The sequence below is a fragment of the Ambystoma mexicanum genome, chromosome 13 (genome assembly GCF_040938575.1).
Source record: "Ambystoma mexicanum isolate Mex_15411 chromosome 13, UKY_AmexF1_1, whole genome shotgun sequence".
NCBI classification, from domain to species: Eukaryota; Metazoa; Chordata; class Amphibia; order Caudata; family Ambystomatidae; genus Ambystoma; species Ambystoma mexicanum.
Window position 1 is genome coordinate 221,638,893 of NC_090938.1, and position 21,796 is coordinate 221,660,688.

General features: G+C 44.4%; 1 protein-coding gene across 3 annotated transcripts in view; it reads right to left on the reverse strand.

Annotated features, from left to right (window-relative positions):
• PPFIA4 (PTPRF interacting protein alpha 4) overlaps positions 1-21,796 on the reverse strand; it is a 3,167,227-nt gene that overhangs the window by 1,066,066 nt on the left and 2,079,365 nt on the right. For all 3 annotated transcript variants that reach the window (XM_069633679.1, XM_069633678.1, XM_069633680.1), the window contains one exon: positions 12,204-12,266. In XM_069633679.1, the coding sequence (XP_069489780.1) occupies positions 12,204-12,266 (63 nt within the window). The remainder of the gene's footprint in view (positions 1-12,203; positions 12,267-21,796) is intronic.

The following is a 21,796-nucleotide window of genomic DNA, read 5'->3' on the forward strand; positions in this document are numbered from 1 at the left end:
GTTGGGACATGTCAGGTAAATGGTTTGAGTGTTAGTCCGTTGTCCTTCGTGATATGCGAAAGTGTTTGTGTCGGAAAGGGGGGGGGGTAAAATAGTTGCGTATCCTACGAGTTAGGTTGGGGAAAAGGTGTCATAAGAAGGGGGATACTACGTCTCACGCATCCGTGTCCCACTTCTACTCCCCATGGACCTCCATCCAGGTGATCCTCCCTCACTGGTCCACCCCCAACAACTGGATCCAATAGTGATGGCCGTGTCTTGGCAACCTGGATGACAGACCCCTGGGGACTAGTTAGGGAGACACCTTCATGTTTCTCACAGCAGGCATTAGGATTTTGTTAGCATAGACCATTTTGAAAGGACGGACACCACTAGGACTGTTTTTTTTTTCATTTGATGCACAAGACTACTCCCATCTTAGTTATAGGGCAAAGTAGGTGTTTTTCCAACCCAACAAACTTCATTAAAAGTTTTACAAATTGTACCTATTGTGTCAGTGTCATACATTTTAAAAAAAATGTAATTGGCATTTAAAATATAACCGGCACATTGTACCAACAAACACAACATCCCCACATCCCCGGTACTACCCTATACATTTTGTTTGTTCACTGTGCCCTGAATCGTATTCATTGACATTGTTTTTATGGTAAACTTAAGGGGTCAGCCCTAATGATGGATATGATACGAAATACATAGACAATTCTTGAACCGTCATTAGCGCATTACTGCCTCATTTCTGTACATAGATTAAAACAAACAGTGTCATACTTTTGTTTGAGTAGACTTCTTGTGAATCTGTGTGAATGAACAGTATATAAGCTTTTTGAGAATAATTTAAGCTTTTTTGAAGTCTTTGTATAATTCAGCCCAGTTTCTGGGCAATACGTGTGGTTCTCAAAGTGTTTACCCTGTGAGTTTTCTTTGTGTTGTGAAATTGCTATTGACATAAATGCATTCCATTATTATTGACAGATTGGGAAAATAATAAGAGCAGATAAACTGGAATATGTTTTTTTTCTTCTTAGTATGTTTTCAATGTATACTTCTGTGTGTTTTTATTATGATCTGCAATATGAAGTGAATTAAAGAATAACGAAAGCTGCGCATGGCTGGTTATTGCATCAAATGCTTTTGTAATGTGCAGAGGGTAGAAAGTGGTTCAAATATAAACGCGAATGCAGGAAAAGTTTAGAGTGCCCTGCACAAAACAAAGCCCGATAGTGAGCTTAGTCACAGCCATGAATAAAGGATACATTTTGCAGTGAACTAATCTCCACGCTTGAAATTAGAGAAACACAAGACAGCGAGTGAGATGTTAAGACGAATTTCTGAACTCTATCCTGGCGGCGCAGAAGTTCAGAAGGCCAACCTAATTACTTGGAACAGGGTAACCTCTGGACAAGCCAGACCAATCAGGGTAGCGATCGCGGCGGTCAAGACTAGATCTCAAGAGGGGTGAGGGTGACTGAAAGACCGCAATGAGCACACAAAGCAAGGACACTTACAAACTACTCCAAACAGGTGTTATATTAAAAATATATACACATTTATTCCAAGGCCTTTAAAACAATGACCGTAGCGAGAAAGCACAATATAACTCTAGTAAACCAACACATACCATACCAATACAATATATATACAAATACAACAAGTCTCAAGCGTTAGATGCACGAAATGTGTAGTCCACCTAAAATGGAAGGAAAACAGGCAGTGCGAAATAATGCTTAGACCCAGTCCGCCTTCAGAGGCACCTAACTAAAAGGAAGTCCGAGCCCTACGAAGAGTGGAGCCTTGTGCTCAAAAGTACCTGCACACGCTGGTGCCAACGGGCAAAAGGGGAGTCTCTTCGAGGGAAATCAGGCAGTTCAGTTTAGTGCACAAATGAAGAAGAACCGAGTTCCACGATTCAAGCGCAGCCTCCACTGTGGGCAGAAGCAGAGCGCGAGTACGGAAAGGCGTGCTGTTTTGACACAGCAGGGAGAAGCTATGGGCTCCTGCAGGAGGGCGACCAGTTCCTAGCTATGCTACTCACCGGTCCCCGATGCAAGCAGACCCAGGCTTCTCCGCGTCAGTTTCAGTCGCTGGCAGGTTCAGACGAGCAGGGGACGTCTCGTCGTCGTGTTGAGTCTGCAGCAGCAGAGTTGAGTAAAAGACGTCCCAAACGAAGGAACCCGCACAGTTTGTTACCACAGCAGGGCAACGGAGCGGCCGTGTGTATCTGAGCCAAATGTACACTACTCACTTCAGACCTGGGAACGCCAAGTGTACGAATCGTGTGAGAGTGACAAGGACTCGAAATACTACACAACCTGGCGGTGGTTACAGAGCAAGACTCCTGTGTAGGCTGGTCAGTCTGCTGGATGGCCCAGAGACACTTCCGAAGGCTTACTAGCAGGAGATGGTGAAGATGCCGAGAATAGCTGTTCCCGCTATTCCAAGGGTCGAAGTACCAGTACAGGCCTTCTGGTTCGATCAAAGGTGAAAAGGGTTTCACAAGGCGACAGAAGTGCAGAGGAGCAGTCCTTCAGCCGGTCACCAGCGATTCCTCGGTTCAGCCTCTTGGTTGCAGGATACTTGGCTCCTGTATTCCTTCGTTCGTGAGAACTCAGGAGATCGACATGGTAGTGGTGTTTCCAGCCCCCTCTTATCCACGGTTCCCTTCGCGCCAAAACGGAGGGGACCCAATGGGAGATCCGCTCATCAACACTCACACCATTCGTGGACCTATCACGGACCACGGTGGTCCCAGGCATTCACACCACCCTAGACTCTCTGGCACCCAGGATGTGTATTGGGGCCAGACATCCCAGCCCACATCCTGGAGGCACACACCAGGCATGTAGAAGCCCACGAAAGCATCCGTGTTTCGCGGGAAAGTACATGCCCAAATAAGGAGGGCCCCGGGTCGGCTCGACCTGGGGAAGGTGAAGGGAGCAAGACGGTCAGCGGACAGGACAAAGGAGCCTCGTGGTCTGGCCATTTTGGGAGCCAGGCCACCATTTTGGGTTAAGCGCGAGAACGCGCTTAAAACGCCAAAAGGAGCTCAAAACACAAGAAACGATCGCTGCCACCATTCCCGTCCGTGAATTACTTGCACCGATCAGTTACAATCCAAAACGAGTATCTAGGGCCTGTAGAAGGCTAGAGACCCAAGAGAGCAGTAACTTATCTTACAGTGCCCTCTTGTGTCATGTTGAACGAAAGCCGCAACATGATAAAAGAAACTACGGAAAACAGCGTTTCCTGGTACTGACTGTCTTAAGTGCATGTCAGTTTCCCCGTAAGAATGGAGCGAAAGCCCAGAGGAGTGCGGCAGAAGGCTGCACTTCTCTGGCAAAGTCGAGATCAAGGTGAAAAACAACAGCAAAAAGTTTAGGGGTTGCCACATGGAAGGAAAATTACCTATAATTACGAAATCTTTCCTAACATGAGATTGTAGAGGCACGAAGATAAAAATATCCAACAGTACCTGGTTTACCGATTTATTGATCTCCACTGGCTCCGGCAAGGAGCTAAATGCCTGGGTGGGTTTCATCACCATTTTGGAAATGTATGGGTGCCCTTTGCAGTTTTGCACTCTGGCTGGTCGCCTAGTAGGTTTGTCAGAGCGCTAGCTTCCCAGCCGTCTCTTCAGGTAACATCTAACACTTAGCCAAGGTGGTTTCTGCAGATGCTGCAAGTCCAGCTTCCCCACTTAGTTGTTTCTCTCATGCTCTTGATGCAGGACGGATTTCAACAGCAGGGTTGCAGTTTGGAGGACATAAAATGGTCTGTCATTCATTCAGGGTATTTTGTTCCTGGTGACATTACAATATATACATACGTACCCAACTCTTGATTTCAAACCTCTCGACTGGTGATCAACTTATTCTGGTACTTGTAGTTTGTCCAGCCCTCTTATTCTGTGCTACTGGATATAAGGGGACTACCAAGTCTGTTGGAAGTTAGTGGGCCTACAGGAGCAAGTGAAAGCTTGCTACCGCCGCATCCTAGCATAGGGAGTTCTGGCAACTTCTAATGCTCCCCCAAGTTAGTTTTCCATACCTCCTTCCTACCCTATGCTCTGTACATGAGAGTCTGGGTTATAATGAGGATTTCCAAAGAAAGACCATCAAAAAATACATAACAGTCCCAAATATGGAAATCCACCTTGGAATAGTCAGAATAAGTCATCTGCCAACTCAATGAAATCCAATGAAATCCCACAGAAATCTCTTGCCACAATTATCCAATTTAATCACAGTGTTCTGGTCCACAAGGTTTTGAATGTCCGAGGATCTTATGCCCTGTAACTCATGTTCTCCTGGTGCAAGACGCTCTGTCTCTTCTCCTTTGTAAAGTGTCCTCCTCTGGGAGATACAGCCACCTGTTTCCTGGACCGATCTTTGGCAGAGACTGTCAACTGTGAGCCTCTGCAAACCCACCTTCTGAGACAGAGGGACGAACAGAGCGATATCTCTCTCCCATATAAACAGGGAGCATCCTAGGGAGAGAGGTTGAAATAGCTAGCCTATCCAGCAGCAGGTAGCTCTTGCCTCTTTCTTCGTGATAAAAGCAACTGACAGAAGGTTGTTCCCTCATCCTACATGACAAAGACACCATTGACTGTGGCATCAGCATCACTTCAATCCACATTTGTTAGAAGTGTGTAGGGCCACTCCACTGCCAGGAGAAAATCACCCTTGGCTGATTCTTGGGAACTTTACTTTTGGCCTCATTACGGGTTGGGCAGTCCGGAATTAACAGTGGCGGTAAACCCGCCGCCACTGTTAATTCCGAACCGCCCGATCCCAACCCCTGCAGGCGGAAGGTGATCTTCCCACCAGGTCTGACCTGGTGGGTTGAACACCTCCCGCCTGCAGGCGGACGTGGAAACACCAGCACCATCACGAGATGGTGCCGGTGTTTCCACTTCCCCATTCCCATTGAGTCCTAAGGGACTCAATGGGAATGGGGATTTACACAATTCCACCTCCGTGACTCCTGGGACACCGGGGCTGTAATGCCCTGGTAATTCCGGGAGTCATGGAGGCAGAATGGTAATACGAGTCCGGCGGTAACCAAGCGGTTTTACCACCACAGTTACCGCCGGACTCGTAATGAGGCCCTTTGTTTCTAGGAAAGGGATGGATTTCACCTTATAGTCCTTCAAGATGAACCGTAGCGCTGGGCCCACTTTGGACAGTCCGTCCTCTAGGTTAGGAAATGCAAGTGGACTTTGTTATTATCACAGTGTGGCAATGGAGCTCTTCTGCATCTCCCTTCCGCAAGTTCAAGGCACTCAGGATCTCAAAGTTCAATAGGCTTTCCAGGATTCAAAAGTTCTCAGTCACTTATTTCTCACACCAGGTCTCTCATGCTTCCCTTGCCCAAGCTCAGACCCCTGTCGGTGTCACAAAGTTCCCTTTACACAAAGCTCCTTGGGTTTCTACAGGTTCCCTTTTCCTGGATTCAAAACTGACTAGACCATACACTTCAAATGGCTTCTTAGGCTTCCCTCACCTACGTTTCAAGCAGCTCTTTGGTTTCACAATGTTCCACTCTCTTTAACATAAATGTTCAACTTGCAAAAAACAAAGGTTCCATAACAGTTCAATTGGCTTCTTTTGGGGTTCCATTCCCCTTTTGTCAACTTCCTCTGAGGTCAGGGTCTCACCACCTGCCCCTGAGATATTTGTTACCAACTGGTCACAAAGTTCACACATGCATTTTGCTTATCTCTTTATGGCGGGGTCTCTGCAGCACTCCTAGATCACTCTCCCGCCTGGTGGCCACCCAGTACCCCAGTGCTTATGTCTTGTGGTGGGGTCTGCTCAATGCTTTTTCAACATGCTTTACTTTATGTCAATACTTCATTAGTTTTGGGAATGTTGCCACCACTTCATTTCTCACGGGGCTCCACTTTTTAGGATCTCTATTTCGCTCACACTTCATGTCTGCACACAGCTCCCCTCTTTTTAGATGCTTCCTTTCTTTACACAGAGTATTTTACCACTGTGTATCCTTGTCAATACACACACCGGGCTTGAGTCATTGTGCTTCACTCTCCGGTTGTGTTTGCTTTGTCAATGTCTTTGCTGTCTGAGGTCAGAGTCTCACCACCTGCCCCCCCCCAGACACTACTGGGCTCCTGTCCTAGCCCAGGGGAATGAGCATTTCTGGTTACCAATTTCAAAAGGGACAGCATGCCTCCTGGATCCCTTTCATTTATTCTCCTGGCTCCTTGGAGAGACAGCTCCCTCGCCAAGTTTTCCTCTCCTGTTTCACCTTGCAGAACTTCAGTGTCTCAGCATTCCGTTCCCCTCCAGCTGGTCCTGGGCAGCCATGGCTCTTCAGCTCCTCCCTCTACTCGCTTTGCTTTACGGGGCAAACCCTGGCTTGGGAATGAGAAGGGATCCCCTGCTCGACTCAGCCATGCAGCCTCCTTTCTGCTCTCCCAACTGCTTCTTCCTGCACTGCTGAGTTTCCCACCTTTTATACACCTGAGCCCTGTCAAGGGGTTTCAGGTACAAATCCTTGACCCCACATGCCCGACTCTCATTAGGCAAATGAGTGGGGCATGCCTGACCGTTATGTTTCCTCTTCTCCTTGTCAGTACTAGAGTGGTGTTGCAGGTGTGGACAATTGCTGTTAAGTGCCTGACTAAGCCTGACCTCACTAAAGGGACAACCTAGTAGTGTAGTGTAGCAGGCCTCTCCATTTATCTTCCCCATCACAGTACTTTTCTCATAAGTAATCTTTCAAACTCTTGGTCACCTCTTTCTCGTTTCAGTGTGTGTTGAAATGGGGAGGGGGAAACTGGACAGAAATGGAAATATCCCACAAATCTGAGGGAGAGTAGGAAGATTGATAATTGGGAAAGAGGGGATAACGTGTCTTATCCTCTGGCATCCTCTTGACACGCCCCAGGGACCTCCTACTCAGGTGATACCCCCTTGCTTGTTCACCCACAGGGTGACAAACCACAAACGAGGGTCGTTCTCTGGCCACCTAAGCAAGGGATCCAGAAGGAAAAAATGTGAGGATGCCTTCAGGTTTCTCAAAACAGGATGATACTTTTCAGGCAGTCCACAGAGGTGCTTATTTAGTATATAGTCAGTAGGAAACACAGAGGGAGAGTGAGAAGTATTGAAATGGGAAGTCAAAAATGGAAGTAGTTGGGTCGGAACCTTGGAAACGAGAGGATCGAACAGTGTCAAGTGATGAAGCAGTAGTGTGAGCACATGAACGGAAAAGAGCAGTGTCAGGTTTTCTGAAGAGATGAGAAGAAGGAAAAAGAAGAAATCTAAGAATGTATAAATAGAAGCACCACACAGGCAAAACAAGAGAGAAAGGAATGAACAGTGGAGTAACTTTGCTGAAAATGTTGGGGGGGCAAGAAAAGATGCCCCAGCCAAATGAATGGGGACAAAATTGTGTGTCATGAAAGTTGGGGGGGACAAACACCCCTGTCCCCCCCTAAAATTACGCCCATGGGAATGAACACTGTCAACACACATGACAGACATACTGATAATCAGAGAAACAGTCCATCAACACATCAGCAATTACCAAATCTTCAGGATAAGGGAAGACCTGAATTCCCGCAACATGAAGTACATGTAACAAAGGGGACATCAAAATGGTAAATACGAGAGAGGTCAAACCTAGGACAAACCTAGGACAAAGGGGAGGAATACACAGTGGAAGTGTCTTTTGGCTTAAAGAAATCAGAATAAGGCTTGATGCATGATTTTCTCCTTAAATGAAGATAAGCATCACAGAGGTCTATTTATGCCCAAACATTTTCTAGCTGTTTGAAAGGCTAATGGGTCTGCAGAAATAACATCTTGAATGAGCAAAAGATAACATAGCAGTTGCTGTACTTCAGATTCAGTCATCCATGGACTTTAATCTTAACTTGTTCTTAACAAGAAACCGGATGGAGTAAGATTCCAGGTCATTCATTCATTAACTTTATTTGTAAATAAATTCCATAAAGTACACAATTGAAATGTTAACATAACATGCCTCCTAAAGCTAATAAGGCCATTCTGCTCAAATCAAGCACAACATAAAACACATGCATTTAGTTACAATTATGATAGGGTCATCGGAAATGTCTCAACAAATTGTAGATCCTACCTTAAATATCACAAAAAGGTACAATCTTAAAGTGCAACCATTCTTGGCACAATAGATGGTCTAATCACCCAGCATTAATTTGGACATAGTTTGCATCGCTACCTTAATAAAGATGGCCAGCTTGAGTAAATCTACCTGGGAAGTTGCTGACAATTAACTTTTATCCTCTTTAAAACCAGGGCAACCAAGATGTCTCAGTATTTTCCTCATACTACAGCACGAAGGAGAGCGGGAAAAATGGATGTATCCTTGAGAATCATGGAAACCCAAGCAACACTGGTATAGGGCTTTACCCCCCAACTCCCCCCCCAGCCCTCATCCCGACCACCTAGAGGTTACTGTATGGAGAGGCAAGAGGTTTAGCTAATGAGCTATTGATTAGGATTCTACGTTTGGTCAGTGGAATAAGATCGAAACATACAGGATGAATTTGGTTGTTGACTGTCAGGATAACAGCATGTTTACCAAAGGATTTTGCCCTGCATTCCTGTGAATTGTATTGAATTGCCATTGCTTACTAGATGGCCTAATATAGTAACCAATGGACTTTAAATAAAAACACAAACCTCTGTCCCATAATCCACAAAAAGTTATTTTATTGTCCAGATGGTTTGACCATATTCGTTTTACCAATGTTCATTAGTGTATCATCCTCTGGTAACCAGATATTTACCCACAGTTTTAGAGCATGCACGTCGATAAGCTCAACGATAAAGGAAGTGCTTGTTTCGATATGGACAATTAGGCCGCTGGTGGACTTTGACTTGCCCAACAGGCATTTACAAAGAAAGACTGTCCACACAACACAAACCACCCCTACCTTGTAGGCTCCAGATTTCATAGCATATAAAGCCTGGCAAATTGCTTTAGTGTTGTAGACGTAGCCGATCTAAAGGAGGAGCAGTAAAAGTTCTTGTAAAAAGCAAGCATTCCACCCATGATATGCTGCATTCATAGCTCAACCTTTTTACTATGGACAGCCCACTTGTGGTTGGATGAAAACTGGATGCCAAGGTAATCAGAATGTCTGTATGCTTTGCACTACTTTATTGAGGACTTAATCAGAATGTCTGTCTGCTTTCCACCACTTCATTGACGACTTTACATTTCATCTTAGAATTGCTCCTAGATGGTAACATTAGGAGGCAGCTCAATGGGCAGCTGCAGAGAGGCTATGAAAGGTCACTTCCAGCAGTGACCAGCGCTGCTGCACCATTGCTATCTGTACAGAAGAATCTTCCCGAAACTTTAATTAATTAATTATTTTAAAACACGCTTAATACTGGAGACCAGTCTCTGAGTGCGGGACTTTAACTCAAACCTGTGTTGCTCTGCATTTTCTTGCTTCCAAAATAAACGTGTGGCCCCTGAGCTATCTTCCTGGTCCATTTAATGATTCTAAGAGCTGCTAAAATCCTGCAGCAACCCTGGGTGCAATATATGCGCCATGCATGGTTGCCCTGGTTTAGTGCCGAAAAACACTTTTTTATGGCCATCTCAATTTTCTTTTTCTGTGTCCTAGATAGATTAACTATGCTCAGATGGTACAGACATCTGCTCCTAACGATTGAAGGCCAATGACACCACCTATGGCCATGTGGGAAATTCAGCCTCAAATCTCAACAGAGGTAACCGCTTAAGCAACAATGGTGGATGGACTTCTCTTTGCTCTTTCAGCACAAGGTTACTTATTTCCTGGTGTATCACCAGTCACTCTGATTTGTGAGCTTCATATTGCCAGAACAAAATGTCTTCCTTAGCTTTTGAAAGCAGGGGTTCAGTAAATCCCTGGTAGGCTGCGATGCAACTAGTTGCCCCTCTGCACACATCTGCATTCTATCAGGGAGTCTTTGAAGCATCATCTCCTGCTGTCTGTGCTAGGGTCTCTTGTACCTTGAAGACAGCCATCAGTATTATGGCAATCATCTGATGCAATCTCAGGGTTGTATTTTTATTTGTATTTACATGATAAAACCAGGACGTCAAATTCGATCACAAATGACAAACAACAACACAATTAGAGATGGCAAAGGGATTCCCATGAAGGGTGCCTGTACAATCACACAAAGATGAGAACAAGTGGTGAGCCAATGTAGGGGGGGGTGTATACAGGTGGGTAATATTCTAAGGACAAAACAAACCAAACAAAAACATTTACATAAGAATACAGGTGCCTTACAAATGTAACATTAACATAAGTGGGTAAGTGCTACAAACTATGGAGGACTACTATATAGATAGATGAAATTACATTATTAAGCATCACTCGAGGGAGTGATGGGGTCAGGATGGGAAGAAGTGGGGAAGGGCAGAGGGCTACCTCTTTAGGAAGTAAGCAAAGGTTAAGCAAAGCTTTCAAGAGAACCACAATTGCGCTGTGTTAGTTATAATGGGAAACAGATTCCAGTGGAGTGGGCAGAGTTGGGAGAAAGAGCAGAAGCGAGAGGAGGCACAGGGAGGGCATGGGACTGTGAGGTTGAGTTTAGAGGAGGATCAGAGGGAACGAGATGGTGAATACAGATACAATGAGACAGGTACTGCGGAGCAAGGCCATTGATAGCTTTGTAGACTAGAAGAAAGAACTTAAAAAGGGGGCGGTTTTTCATGGAGAGCCAACCAGCATGTTATCAGTAAGTTGAATGGCAGGATTCTCAGGCTAGTCTCATCCAGTAACTGGATAAAGCACCAGCAAGCTTCTCGGATCTCCCCTTCTGTCTCCAAATCTATTGGCCATAAGTGTGTCTCATACATAGCCCCCAGCTGGCTCCTTACTCTTTGATTTGCCAAGAGCCCAATCTGTGACCTTACCTTCCTCGGTCTGAGTCCTAATATAGGGTCTCTTATTAACCTGATTACCTACTGTGTTTTCTAAGGGGATAGGGAGGTTTAATCACAGGAGATTTGATCAAAGCCAAATCTATCCAATTCTTTCAGGTGAATGGGGGAGGGGGGTGGGTTCCCCCACATATATCTGCCGCCAAATGGCTAAAAATTTAAAAATAATGTGATGGATTCGACCAAATCACTTAGATGAATTCACATTGAACCTTTCCTGAGCACTTCTTACATAGGTTCTGTTCATGGGAGAGCCAGCCCTGTTGCCTGGTTTCGTTTTGTTGAAGTCTAGTTCAGATAGTGCTTTACAACTGGTCACGGGAAGGGTTGTGCGGTCGTGCTGTACCCAGGACTTAGATTGTTGCTTGCGTTCTTTTACTGATGCCGAGGCTGCCTGCTATATCCATCCATCCATCTATCTATCTATGTATCTATCTATCTATCCAGTTTTTTATATAGCTCCAATTTGCCCACGGGCCTCAAGGCACTCACATGACAAACAACAAAAACATAATATATCAGAAAGAGAGGGCAAAGAACCAGATCAGATATCATCGGGCGGGCAGTAAAAGGGGAAGATGTTTAGCCTGTGCCTGCATATGTTTTCTACTTTATTTCTAAAGTGGCTGCTGATATGGCTGCACAGGTGTTCAGTTGGGGTGGACAGTGTTTTACAAGGTACAAGTTCAGGGCTTCTCATCAGATTAATTCTTTGGTAGTGCTCATTCCCCGGGAGAGGGGACTTGCTGACACCTTTGAAGTAGTAAAGTCTATTTGCTTTAAGGAATGTTTGCTTTGTAGTTGCAGATCTGTCTTTGGTATGCTGCTTTGTCTTGTTGGTTATAAAATTTCTAAAATGTTTATTTCGGTACTCCATTTTTTGGACTGTTCTCAGATGGGGTGTGAACCATATTGCTCCTGTCTTTTTCCTGTGAGAAGGTGATACGTTTCAGTGGTGTGAGGATGTCCAGGGCCTCAATTATCTCGTGCTGAAGTGTGATGGTAAAGTTAATCGAGAACATTGTATTCATTCCAACACATTTCATGATATTCTCAAAGAAGGTACCACAGAGCATCCATGACAGTTGCAAATATAAGCCATATTTGACCCAGGCACACAGTTTTGCAGTAACATTGCTTCCTAGCATTCACCCATTCATCCTTGAACACAATATGCATGCGCTAGAGATACAAGTGACACAATCCAGGAGAAGTGAGGCTAGAACATGCGCCAGGCTTACCGTTCTTGTGGAGGCCGTCAAGTTCTCCATTTCTTCATGGGTAACCCACACATTTCCAGAAGACTAGAGAAATAAAGTCAGAAATTAATGATCAGGGGTGAAAGATCGACAGCAGTGGCAAGCGCAATTACGAGTGTAAGACGCGTTCATGTTCTCAACAACTTAGATGTAGTACCCAAAGGTCATATGGTAATTTAGTCTTGGGCTCTGATTGATGTTCAGCGTTGGGGCACAAGCCTATCCTACTAACCTACCTTCTTATTAGAAGCAGACCTAACTGATGCCTTATCACCCAATACACACAATATTAGACATTCAGAAAAGGTTGTGGCATGCATTACTTAACTCAAGAGTGTTCTAAACAGGTCTCAAAATGCTACTTCTTCAGTCTAAATGAAGAAGCATTAACTTATGGAGAAAAAGGCGGATCTTGATTGAGTCATTGAATAATAACAGTCATTTGCAGAGTGGATTATTCCAACAGTCTATATACATTGGGCAAACAAAACAACTTGCACATCTGCAAGCGGTAAAGGATCGGCTCCACATCACCCCAGGTCTGAAATACCTCTAGTGCCTTCATATAGAATTGAGAGAAACCTTTAACGTTCTGTGCACAACACACCAGGCTATGTGGGGATCCTGCCACAGATACTGTGCAGACAGTCCACCAGACCATATGGGGATCATGCCACAGATACTGTGCTTACAGTCCGCCAGACTATGTGGGGATCATGCCACAGATACGCTGTGGACAGTCCACCAGGCTACGTGGGGATCTTGCCACAGATACTGTGCGGACAGTCCACCAGACCATGTGGGGATCATGCCACAGATACTGTGCAGACAGTCCGCCAGACTATGTGGGGATCATGCCACAGATACTGTGTGGACAGTCTACCAGACTGCGTGGGGATCCTGCCACAGATACTGTGTTGACAGTCCACCACACTATCTGGGGATCTTGCCACAGATACTGTGCGGACAGTCCACCAGACCATGTGGGGATCATGCCACAGATACTGTGTGGACAGTCCACCAGGCTACGTGGGGATCTTGCCACAGATACTGTGTGGACAGTCTACCAGACTACGTGGGGATCCTGCCATAGATACTGTGCAGACAGTCCGCCAGACTACGTGGGGATCCTGCCACAGATTCTGTGCAGACAGTCCGCCAGACTATGTGGGGATCATGCCACAGATACTGTGTGGACAGTCTACCAGACTACGTAGGGATCCTGCCACAGATACTGTGTGGATAGTCCACCAGACTATGTGGGGTTCCTACCCCAAATCCCTATTAGCCCTGTGGCTGTGACGCATATGCTGGCTCCCTTTGATCATCAGTATAAGGGCAGCTAATGTGTGGCCAAAGCTAACAAGGGCTTGGATGGTAGAAAAGAATGAGGGCACACGTACTTCTGAAACTCTAGAGGAAAACTACTTGTACTACAAAAACATGGAGAAAAATAATTTCTGCTGAGAACGGCTTCCTGCGCTGTTTTATGGCTTCACGACTTTCTCTAGAGAAGGATCTACAGCCCGCGCTTGGAATAAAGTAACATTTTCATGTGGTATCCTGAGAAGGGAAATCTGTGCTACTTCAAGAGTTACAAACTTATTCAAAACACAATTATTTAACATGGAGAGTAACATCAATGTATTTCACAAACAAACCATGAGATTTTCAGGATAATGACGATCCTACTGACAAACCTCCAGTCTGCCTGCGCGTGTTTAGCATTTATGACTGCTCGTGTTTAGTAGCATTTATGACTTCTTCAGGGCAATCAACTTGGATTCCGCAACAGTGGTCATTCATTTTTCACCATGCAGTACAGTGCTCAAAAATAATCAGAAATGAAAAACAAAAGAAATGCATTGCTGGAGGTCACAGTTCCTAATAACATGAATACCGAAAACAAAAAGTAAAACACATTAAATCAGAAACAAAAAGGTATGAGCCAAAATAAGCATTATACTTAGAAACAGATTCTTTTCCTTCAGCAGAGATTCATGGATACATTGGGCCTCATTACGAGGTGGCCGGTAAGGGTTAACGGGCACCGGTAAGGAGACCGGTGCCAGTAAACCCTTACCGCCTTACTACGAGGTCCCTTGAGGGACCAGGGAGCCAATAACGGGCCCGTTATTAGCTCCATCCCCATTGAGCCCTATGGGGGCTTGAATGGGAATAGGGAATGGTTCTCAGAATGGGAACTTACCGGGTCCTCCAAGGTTGGAATGACCCGGTAAGTCCCTATTTCGAGAACCCGAACCCAGAATGCGGTAAGGGGGTACCCATGGTGCTAGCGCCATGGCTACCTCCTACCTCCTAATGAGGCCCCTTGACCCCAAGCCACAGAACTACATCCACCATCAACTAAATATATTGTCACAACTTGGACATGGCAAAACAAATGCAAATCCGTATATCAGTGATGTATGGACTTTCAGATTCCCTGTATTCCACTCAAGCTGGCATCACATCAATACACAGATTCTGTAAATCCAGGCTGGTTGGAATGTTTTTAAAGATGGCATTTTTCTAAATAAATATTTCTTTTTGCATTTAAGAGAGTGAGTGCTGGGAGTTTGTGTTTGACAGTGTTTGAAGAGCTTCAAACCTTCAATTCAATTGCTGGTTGGTGTTTTTATATATATAAAGATATATTATATGTATCGTCGATATATATGTATCTCTCTCTCTCTCTCTCTATATATATATATATATATATATATATATATATATATATATATATATATATAGAGAGAGAGAGAGAGAGAGATACATTTATACATTCTCCCTCTATATATATTATATATGTATATATATATTTAGAGAGAGAGAGAGATTGTTATTCATTAATTTTAATAGCATTACACACACACACCGTTTTATTCACCATCCCAGCATCTCTTTGCCTCATCCTCATGGTTTTAAATAACCCTCTGACATATGGGTCTGAATACCTTACCAACTAATTTTACGTATTTTATTTCACATTTGTATTATTTTGTGTTTAGCATTTTATAGTCATTATTGTATATACGTCGTTTTGATTTCAGTTCAACTACATTAATTTCCTACGATTATTTTTTATAATAAGAATATGTCTTTTTCTGTGGTGCTTAAGTCTACTTTTCATTAACACCGCTCACCTTCCTTAATTCTGCACCGTTATTTTGCTCACATTTTGTGTATTTCTTTTTTTCTCGTATAAGAGGTCACTCACGAAACGTACACAGCTGTTCAGAGATCTGAGAAACCTGCAGTTCACAAGTTCAAATCCCAGAAAGTCCTCCTCAGCCATTCACACTCCTGCGGTCCATGAAATGAGTGCTGCTGACTAGGGTGACAGTGCACCTGTCACTGTGGCAACACGTCATCTATAAAAACAGGTCATTATTAATATTTTATTGTAAGGTTTTTATTTTTGGGTGCATGTCAGATTATTCCAGGAACTGTAACATTCTGTTCTTTTTCCCCTGGCACTTAAGGGCTTCGAGTATAAAGAGCTTTATAAATAGTCACTTGCACACAGCGGGCGGAGCATTATTGCAGGATTAATGCCCCTAAAACATCTCACTGCCTCCAGGCCATAAATTCTCCTTGGGTCCTGAAGTACAGTCTTCCAATGCTATCAAGGCAGCCATTAGCAGTACGACAGTGCCGCTCAGCCGCTCGTACAATGCAACCGGGCAAACCGCAGCTGCCATAATTACCTTCCTCCTATGATTTTTACAGTGGGTTGCCCCCGGAAGCCTCCCTTCAACTCTGCCTCCTTCTATCCCTTGGCTCCATAACCCCATGCACAGTGCTGACAATTGAGTAAATGTATTGGTGGAACTCCCTCTCCTGAGGGAGTTGCAGGGGCGGTGGAGGGTTGGGCACGGATTGTCAGTGGTGTTGGTGGGACTGAGGGGCGGAGTTAGGTGTTGAATAATGTGGATGCCCTGAATGTAGGATGCTGGCTGCTTTGCATTAAAACAAAATGCATTTTGAAAACATACGAATGACCACCAATGTATCAAACATGTCTGTCATAGAAATTAGGATGTGCATTCCTAATTCCTGCTGAGCATGCAATGCACACTGGGTATGGTGATCATTTCATCTGTCAGAATAGTCACCCTGACAGTAAAATGTGTGCAAAGGATGAGACATATACAGCTTTGGATCATTTCATTGTTTGAGTTTGAGCTGTCCTGGGTCCCTGGTCTGCATGAAACGGCACTCTAGCAAGACTCGTTCTGCTGCAGCACAGCTCAGACCTGATCAGGCTAACTCTTCCCTGCAGATGGATGAAATGAGATGCCGCTGGTGGTGGTCATTGACAGCAGCGTTATAGATCTGCCAAAGTAACATAATACAGGAAGATACATTTTTAGCATATTAAAATTTGCACGGTAGTAGAGGTCTGCAACATTTGGCTGTCTGGATCTTTTAAACTACAACTCCCATCAGCCCTAGGCAGCATAGACGATGGTGAGGTATAATGGGATATTTACTACAAAATATATGGCTACCGAAGTTTCTCTGTGGAATAGTTTGAGTAACACCTTCTATTTGCAGCAACATGAAACAGCAAAACTGGGATAGCACTTACTAAACAAAAGTAGCTTATTATTATTTCTATTAGGGCATGCTGCTGTTTATTTGGATTGATTGATTGATTTAGAGTTTTTAAATGTTGTTGCAGTGTTTTAATCATGTTATTAACATTTAATTTGACAAGAACCACACAGGTTAAACAGAGGCCAGAGTCCGTACAGCCGACCAAACTTTCAATACATTAAGGTTGACCGCAATCAGGAAAACTTGCCATTGAGCGAGTGGTTCTTAGTTGGGAAATCTTCCCATTGAGCGAGTCGTTCTTAGTTGGGAAGTCTTCCCATTGACGAGTGGTATTTAGTTGGGAAATCTTGCCATTAAGCTAGAGGTTCTTAGTTGGGAAATCTTGCCATTGAGCTAGTGGTTCGTAGTTGGGAAATCTTCCCACTGAGTGAGTTGCTCTTAGTTGGGAAATCTTCCCATTGAAGAGTGGTTCTTAGTTGGGAAATCTTGCCATTGAGCTAGTGGGTTCATAGTTGGGAAATCTTTCCATTGATGAGTGGTTTGTAGTTGGGAAACCTTGCTTTTGAGCTAGTGGTTTGTAGTTGGGAAATCTTGCAATTGAGCAAGTGGTTCGTAGTTGGGAAATCTTGCCATTGAGCTTGTGGTTCTTAGTTGGGAAACCTTGCCATTGAGCTAGTGGTTCATAGTTGGAAAATCTTCCCATTGAGCTAGTAGTTTGTAGTTGGAAAATCTTCCCATTGAGCAAGTGGTTCTTAGTTGGGAAATCGTGCCATTGAGCTAGTGGTTCGTAATGGTAAATCTTCCCACTGAGCGAGTGGTTCTTAGTTGGGAAATCTTCTCATTGAAGAGTGGTTCTTAGTTGGCAAATCTTGCCATTGAAGTGTGGTTCTTAGTTGGGAAATCTTGCCATTGAGCTAGTGGGTTCATAGTTGGGAAATCTTTCCATTGATGAGTGGTTTGTAGTTGGGAAACCTTGCTTTTGAGCTAGTGGTTTGTAGTTGGGAAATCTTGCCATTGAGCAAGTGGTTCGTAGTTGGGAAATCTTGCCATTGAGCGAGTGGGTCTTAGTTGGGAAAACTTGCCATTGAGCTTGTGGTTCTTAGTTGGGAAACCTTGCCATTGACCTAGTGGTTCATAGTTGGGAAATCTTCCCATTGTGCTAGTAGTTCGTAGTTGGAAAATCTTCCCATTGAACAAGTGGTTCTTAGTTGGGAAATCGTGCCATTGAGCTAGTGGTTCGTAATGGTAAATCTTCCCACTGAGCGAGTGGTTCTTAGTTGGGAAATCTTCTCATTGAAGAGTGGCTCTTAGTTGGCAAATCTTGCCATTGAGCTGGTGGTTCCTACTTGGGAAATCTTGCCATTGAGCAAGTGGTTCTTAGTTGGGAAATCTTGCCATTGAGCTAAAGGTTCATAGTTGGGAACTCTTCTTTCAATAGCGATAGCTTCCGTTTCTCTTGAATCTAAGAATGGTGACTACAAAGCCAACATGCCTGGAGGCAGAGGCGTAGAAAAGGGTAAGGCCTGAGCGGGCAAGGCCCACCCAAAATCTGTAAATGCCCACTCAGCAACACTGTGTGGGCATTTACAGATGTTAATGTCACTGCCGTGGGTCCAACTTCATCAGCTTCAGGCCCAATTTCATCAGCTTCAGACATCACTTGTCAGACAATCCTGGCCACGCCTCTGCCTGTGCCTGGAGGGTACCTGAGAGGCAAAGCTATGGCTTTGGAATAGGGCGATGCAATGAAACATTTGTTTGAGTGCTTGGATGCTGGCTCAGTCCAGCATGAAGCGCTGTATAATTCACCACTTATATTAATAGCATGCCTGATTCCCTTTGGTGGTGTCTTTTTCTTTGCATTCTAACTCCACCCCCCTCCCCCTTATAAATCTAAGATTAAAAGGCCCAGAACACACAGAGTAAACCTTGACTGGATTAGCATCTCCCAAATGGAATTTGGCGTTTCAAGCCTAAGCAAAAAGCTCTCTCCACCACTTGCTCACTCGATTGAGCTTGCCTTCACCAAACTGAACTCTGAACTGTATTCCCCCTTCAATGATCATTACCCTGCCCTTCGCGACTGGGTGTTCTCTGAGCTCCCTGACCGTTACTTCTCCTTCTCATGAAAGTCCAGCACATCCCGCCTGATACCCCTCCCGGTGAGAGATCATTTGGGATTAGTCTGTGGCTGGCTTCCCTGCACCCTACACACCTCATCTCTTTGCAATTTAATTTCCTAACTTTTACCTCTTTGCTGGCGATACACAGATATTATTCTCTTTCCACTCCACCATCGCTGCAATATCCCATAACATAAACAAATGCCCAATGTCACTGGATGGCTCTTTGCTGCATCATGCTAAACACTTCAAAGATTGAAGTCACATTTCTCTCTGCTTCCAACGCCAAACACACTTTCTTCTCGGCCATCTCTTTCCCCCTGACCTCCTTGCTCCCGCACCCTTTGCTCCCAACCTTGGGGTTCACTTTGAGAGCATCCTGAAACTCCACCATTTCATCATGGTCACTGCCAACACAGCCAGCTACAACCTCCTGAGCATTAGAAAAATCTACCACACCTCACACACCACTTGTCAAAAACCCTTATCACCACTCATATGCCCAGCAAACTGGATTACTCCATAAATCTTCTTCATGGATTACCACTCTACATTTTTGCTCCCTTCAACAAAGTCCTCGACTAATTGACACACACTCGTTTTAACCTCCTCAGATCCCCAAAATACAGTCTTCACGCTTGATGCCACTCGATGCTGAAATAACTCTCATTACATTTCTGCTACTCGTCTATACATTCCATGCACAATCTTCACTTCCCACTGGCTCATTAATCGCATCTTAATGGACGCTCCCTCTGTGCTCCCCGAATCTTTACAACCTATCAGTCCCCTCGCATGCCTCCTCCCACTTTTGATTCTTGTTCCTATTTGCCCCGCACCACTGGAAGGCTCTCCCATGGCCATCAAGGCTGTCTCTTAAACGGAACTCTTAAAAACATGGCTCAAACTCTGCCTGCTAGGGATGAAAAGAGCACCCCAAACCTCCCCAAACACCGTCCAATCGGGGCTAGCTTCCCAGCAGACCTTTCCAGCATTCTGCCTTCAAAACTACTCTATGTAATTTGTAAATACTGGTCTCAAGCTGACAATAACAAAAATTTAAAAAACGGGTATATTTCCTTACTCTTACTCCTTTAGCACCAACTACACGTCATTCAATCCATCAATGCTCATATGAAAAGGCACCTTACCCTAGGACTGCAGCTGCTCTTTGCTCCTTTATATGTCATTTATGTTCATAATAAAATCAATTAAAAAAAATAATAATTACAAATAGTGCTTTGTTCAGTCCAGCTTCTCTTGCGAAAATGGTCTAACATTTGTTGAAGCCCCTGGCCAGACTTTGGGGCACATAACGACTGCAGAACAGCGACTGACTTTGCCTTCAAGGAACAGATGAGATTACCTGGCCATCATGTGTTCCTGAAACGCCAAGAAAGCCCTGTGTAGCAAATAAGAGACATCAAAAGCCATGGATCGATGTAGTTGCTGCGTGGCCAGAGGCTACAGATATCAAGTTTGTACAAAACCATCAAAACATGCAGAAAATCAATATTGGTCAAAACTAACTGGTAATTTGTTTACCTAGCGGTATTGGTCACACATGTGTTGCCCAGCAGTGCTGTCGGGGTTAATTAGCACCGGTTTAATCTACTGAGAACGTGCATGTCAATTTCTTGGCACTGCGGTCCCAGGGCTAAGCACGTGAGGCACACATCAGCCTGCATTTGCCGTTAATTGTGCTTAGCACTGCGGTAAAACGAATACGAATGTTGACTGGTCAAAAAATGTAACAAATGTCTTAATAGCACACAGTATGCCTTGCCAGGATGCCGAGAAGCCACTTGATGCACTGGCCAGTGTCCACCCCTGCCCAGTGGCTTGTCCACACTCTTTTTGACTGGGGTGGCCCAAGTGGGGCACTGACTTATTCACAGGTGGCATCAAGTACAGCTCACACACAATGATCATAGGTTAGGATAACGGGGTGGCATCTGGGGTGGCCAATCATATTCCAGGGGTAGACCATGCCATCCCATGCCACTCCCTGGGCATGTCCCTGCCCAGACGCCGTTTCTGCAGACCAGCTGCTTTCATACGTCAGTAATTTCCAGAGGACTGCCCTAAGGGCCACTACTACTGCAGATTAGGGCCCAGGCCAGCGACCATCATACTTGGGAGTCAGCCTAGATCCAGCACCCACCTGGAGGGAGCCCGAACCTTCTACAGGATCCAACTATGTGATTTGAAATCAGTTGTATACTAGTGTAGCTTTTGAATTCATTCACCAACAATAATAGATCTGTCTGCTACTGCAAGCGCAAGCTGCTGCTTGGCCTGACCCGCAAATAATCTACAAGGTCACCAATCATTTTGACGCAGGGTTTTATTTTTTGTGCAGGTCTGTCACTGTTGCCAACCACATTACTGCAAGTGTAGCTCACTTAAGAAATGGCTGGTAGCATTACTTTTCACATTTTCTTTTCATTTCTTTTATGTTTTATTTAATTTACGAGTTTAAATCAACATCATAACAGCCATTAAAAAGAAGAAGTATTACAATGCGGATTTCACGCAACTATGTAAAACCACACTATTAAACATTATGAAATTGCAGTAAGAAAATAAGAACAATGGTACAACATGAGCTAGAGAAGTTATTCAGGAAGAATAAAGAAGAGAGAAAGAAGAGAAATTAAAAGAAGAAGAGAGAGAGGCAAAAGCAAAATTAATAAACATGCACAATTACCCACTAAACCAGAGTTTAGGAGCAGGCGAATTAAGAGATCATTAAAGGTTGACCACGCTTCCTCATTCATATCCCAACAATCCTTTTCTTTACATTAAATGTTCTCAAACGTAGATAATACACCTAAGTCTTTATCCAACAATCCACCTGAAGTTTCTTTCTCGATTTCCATACCTTTA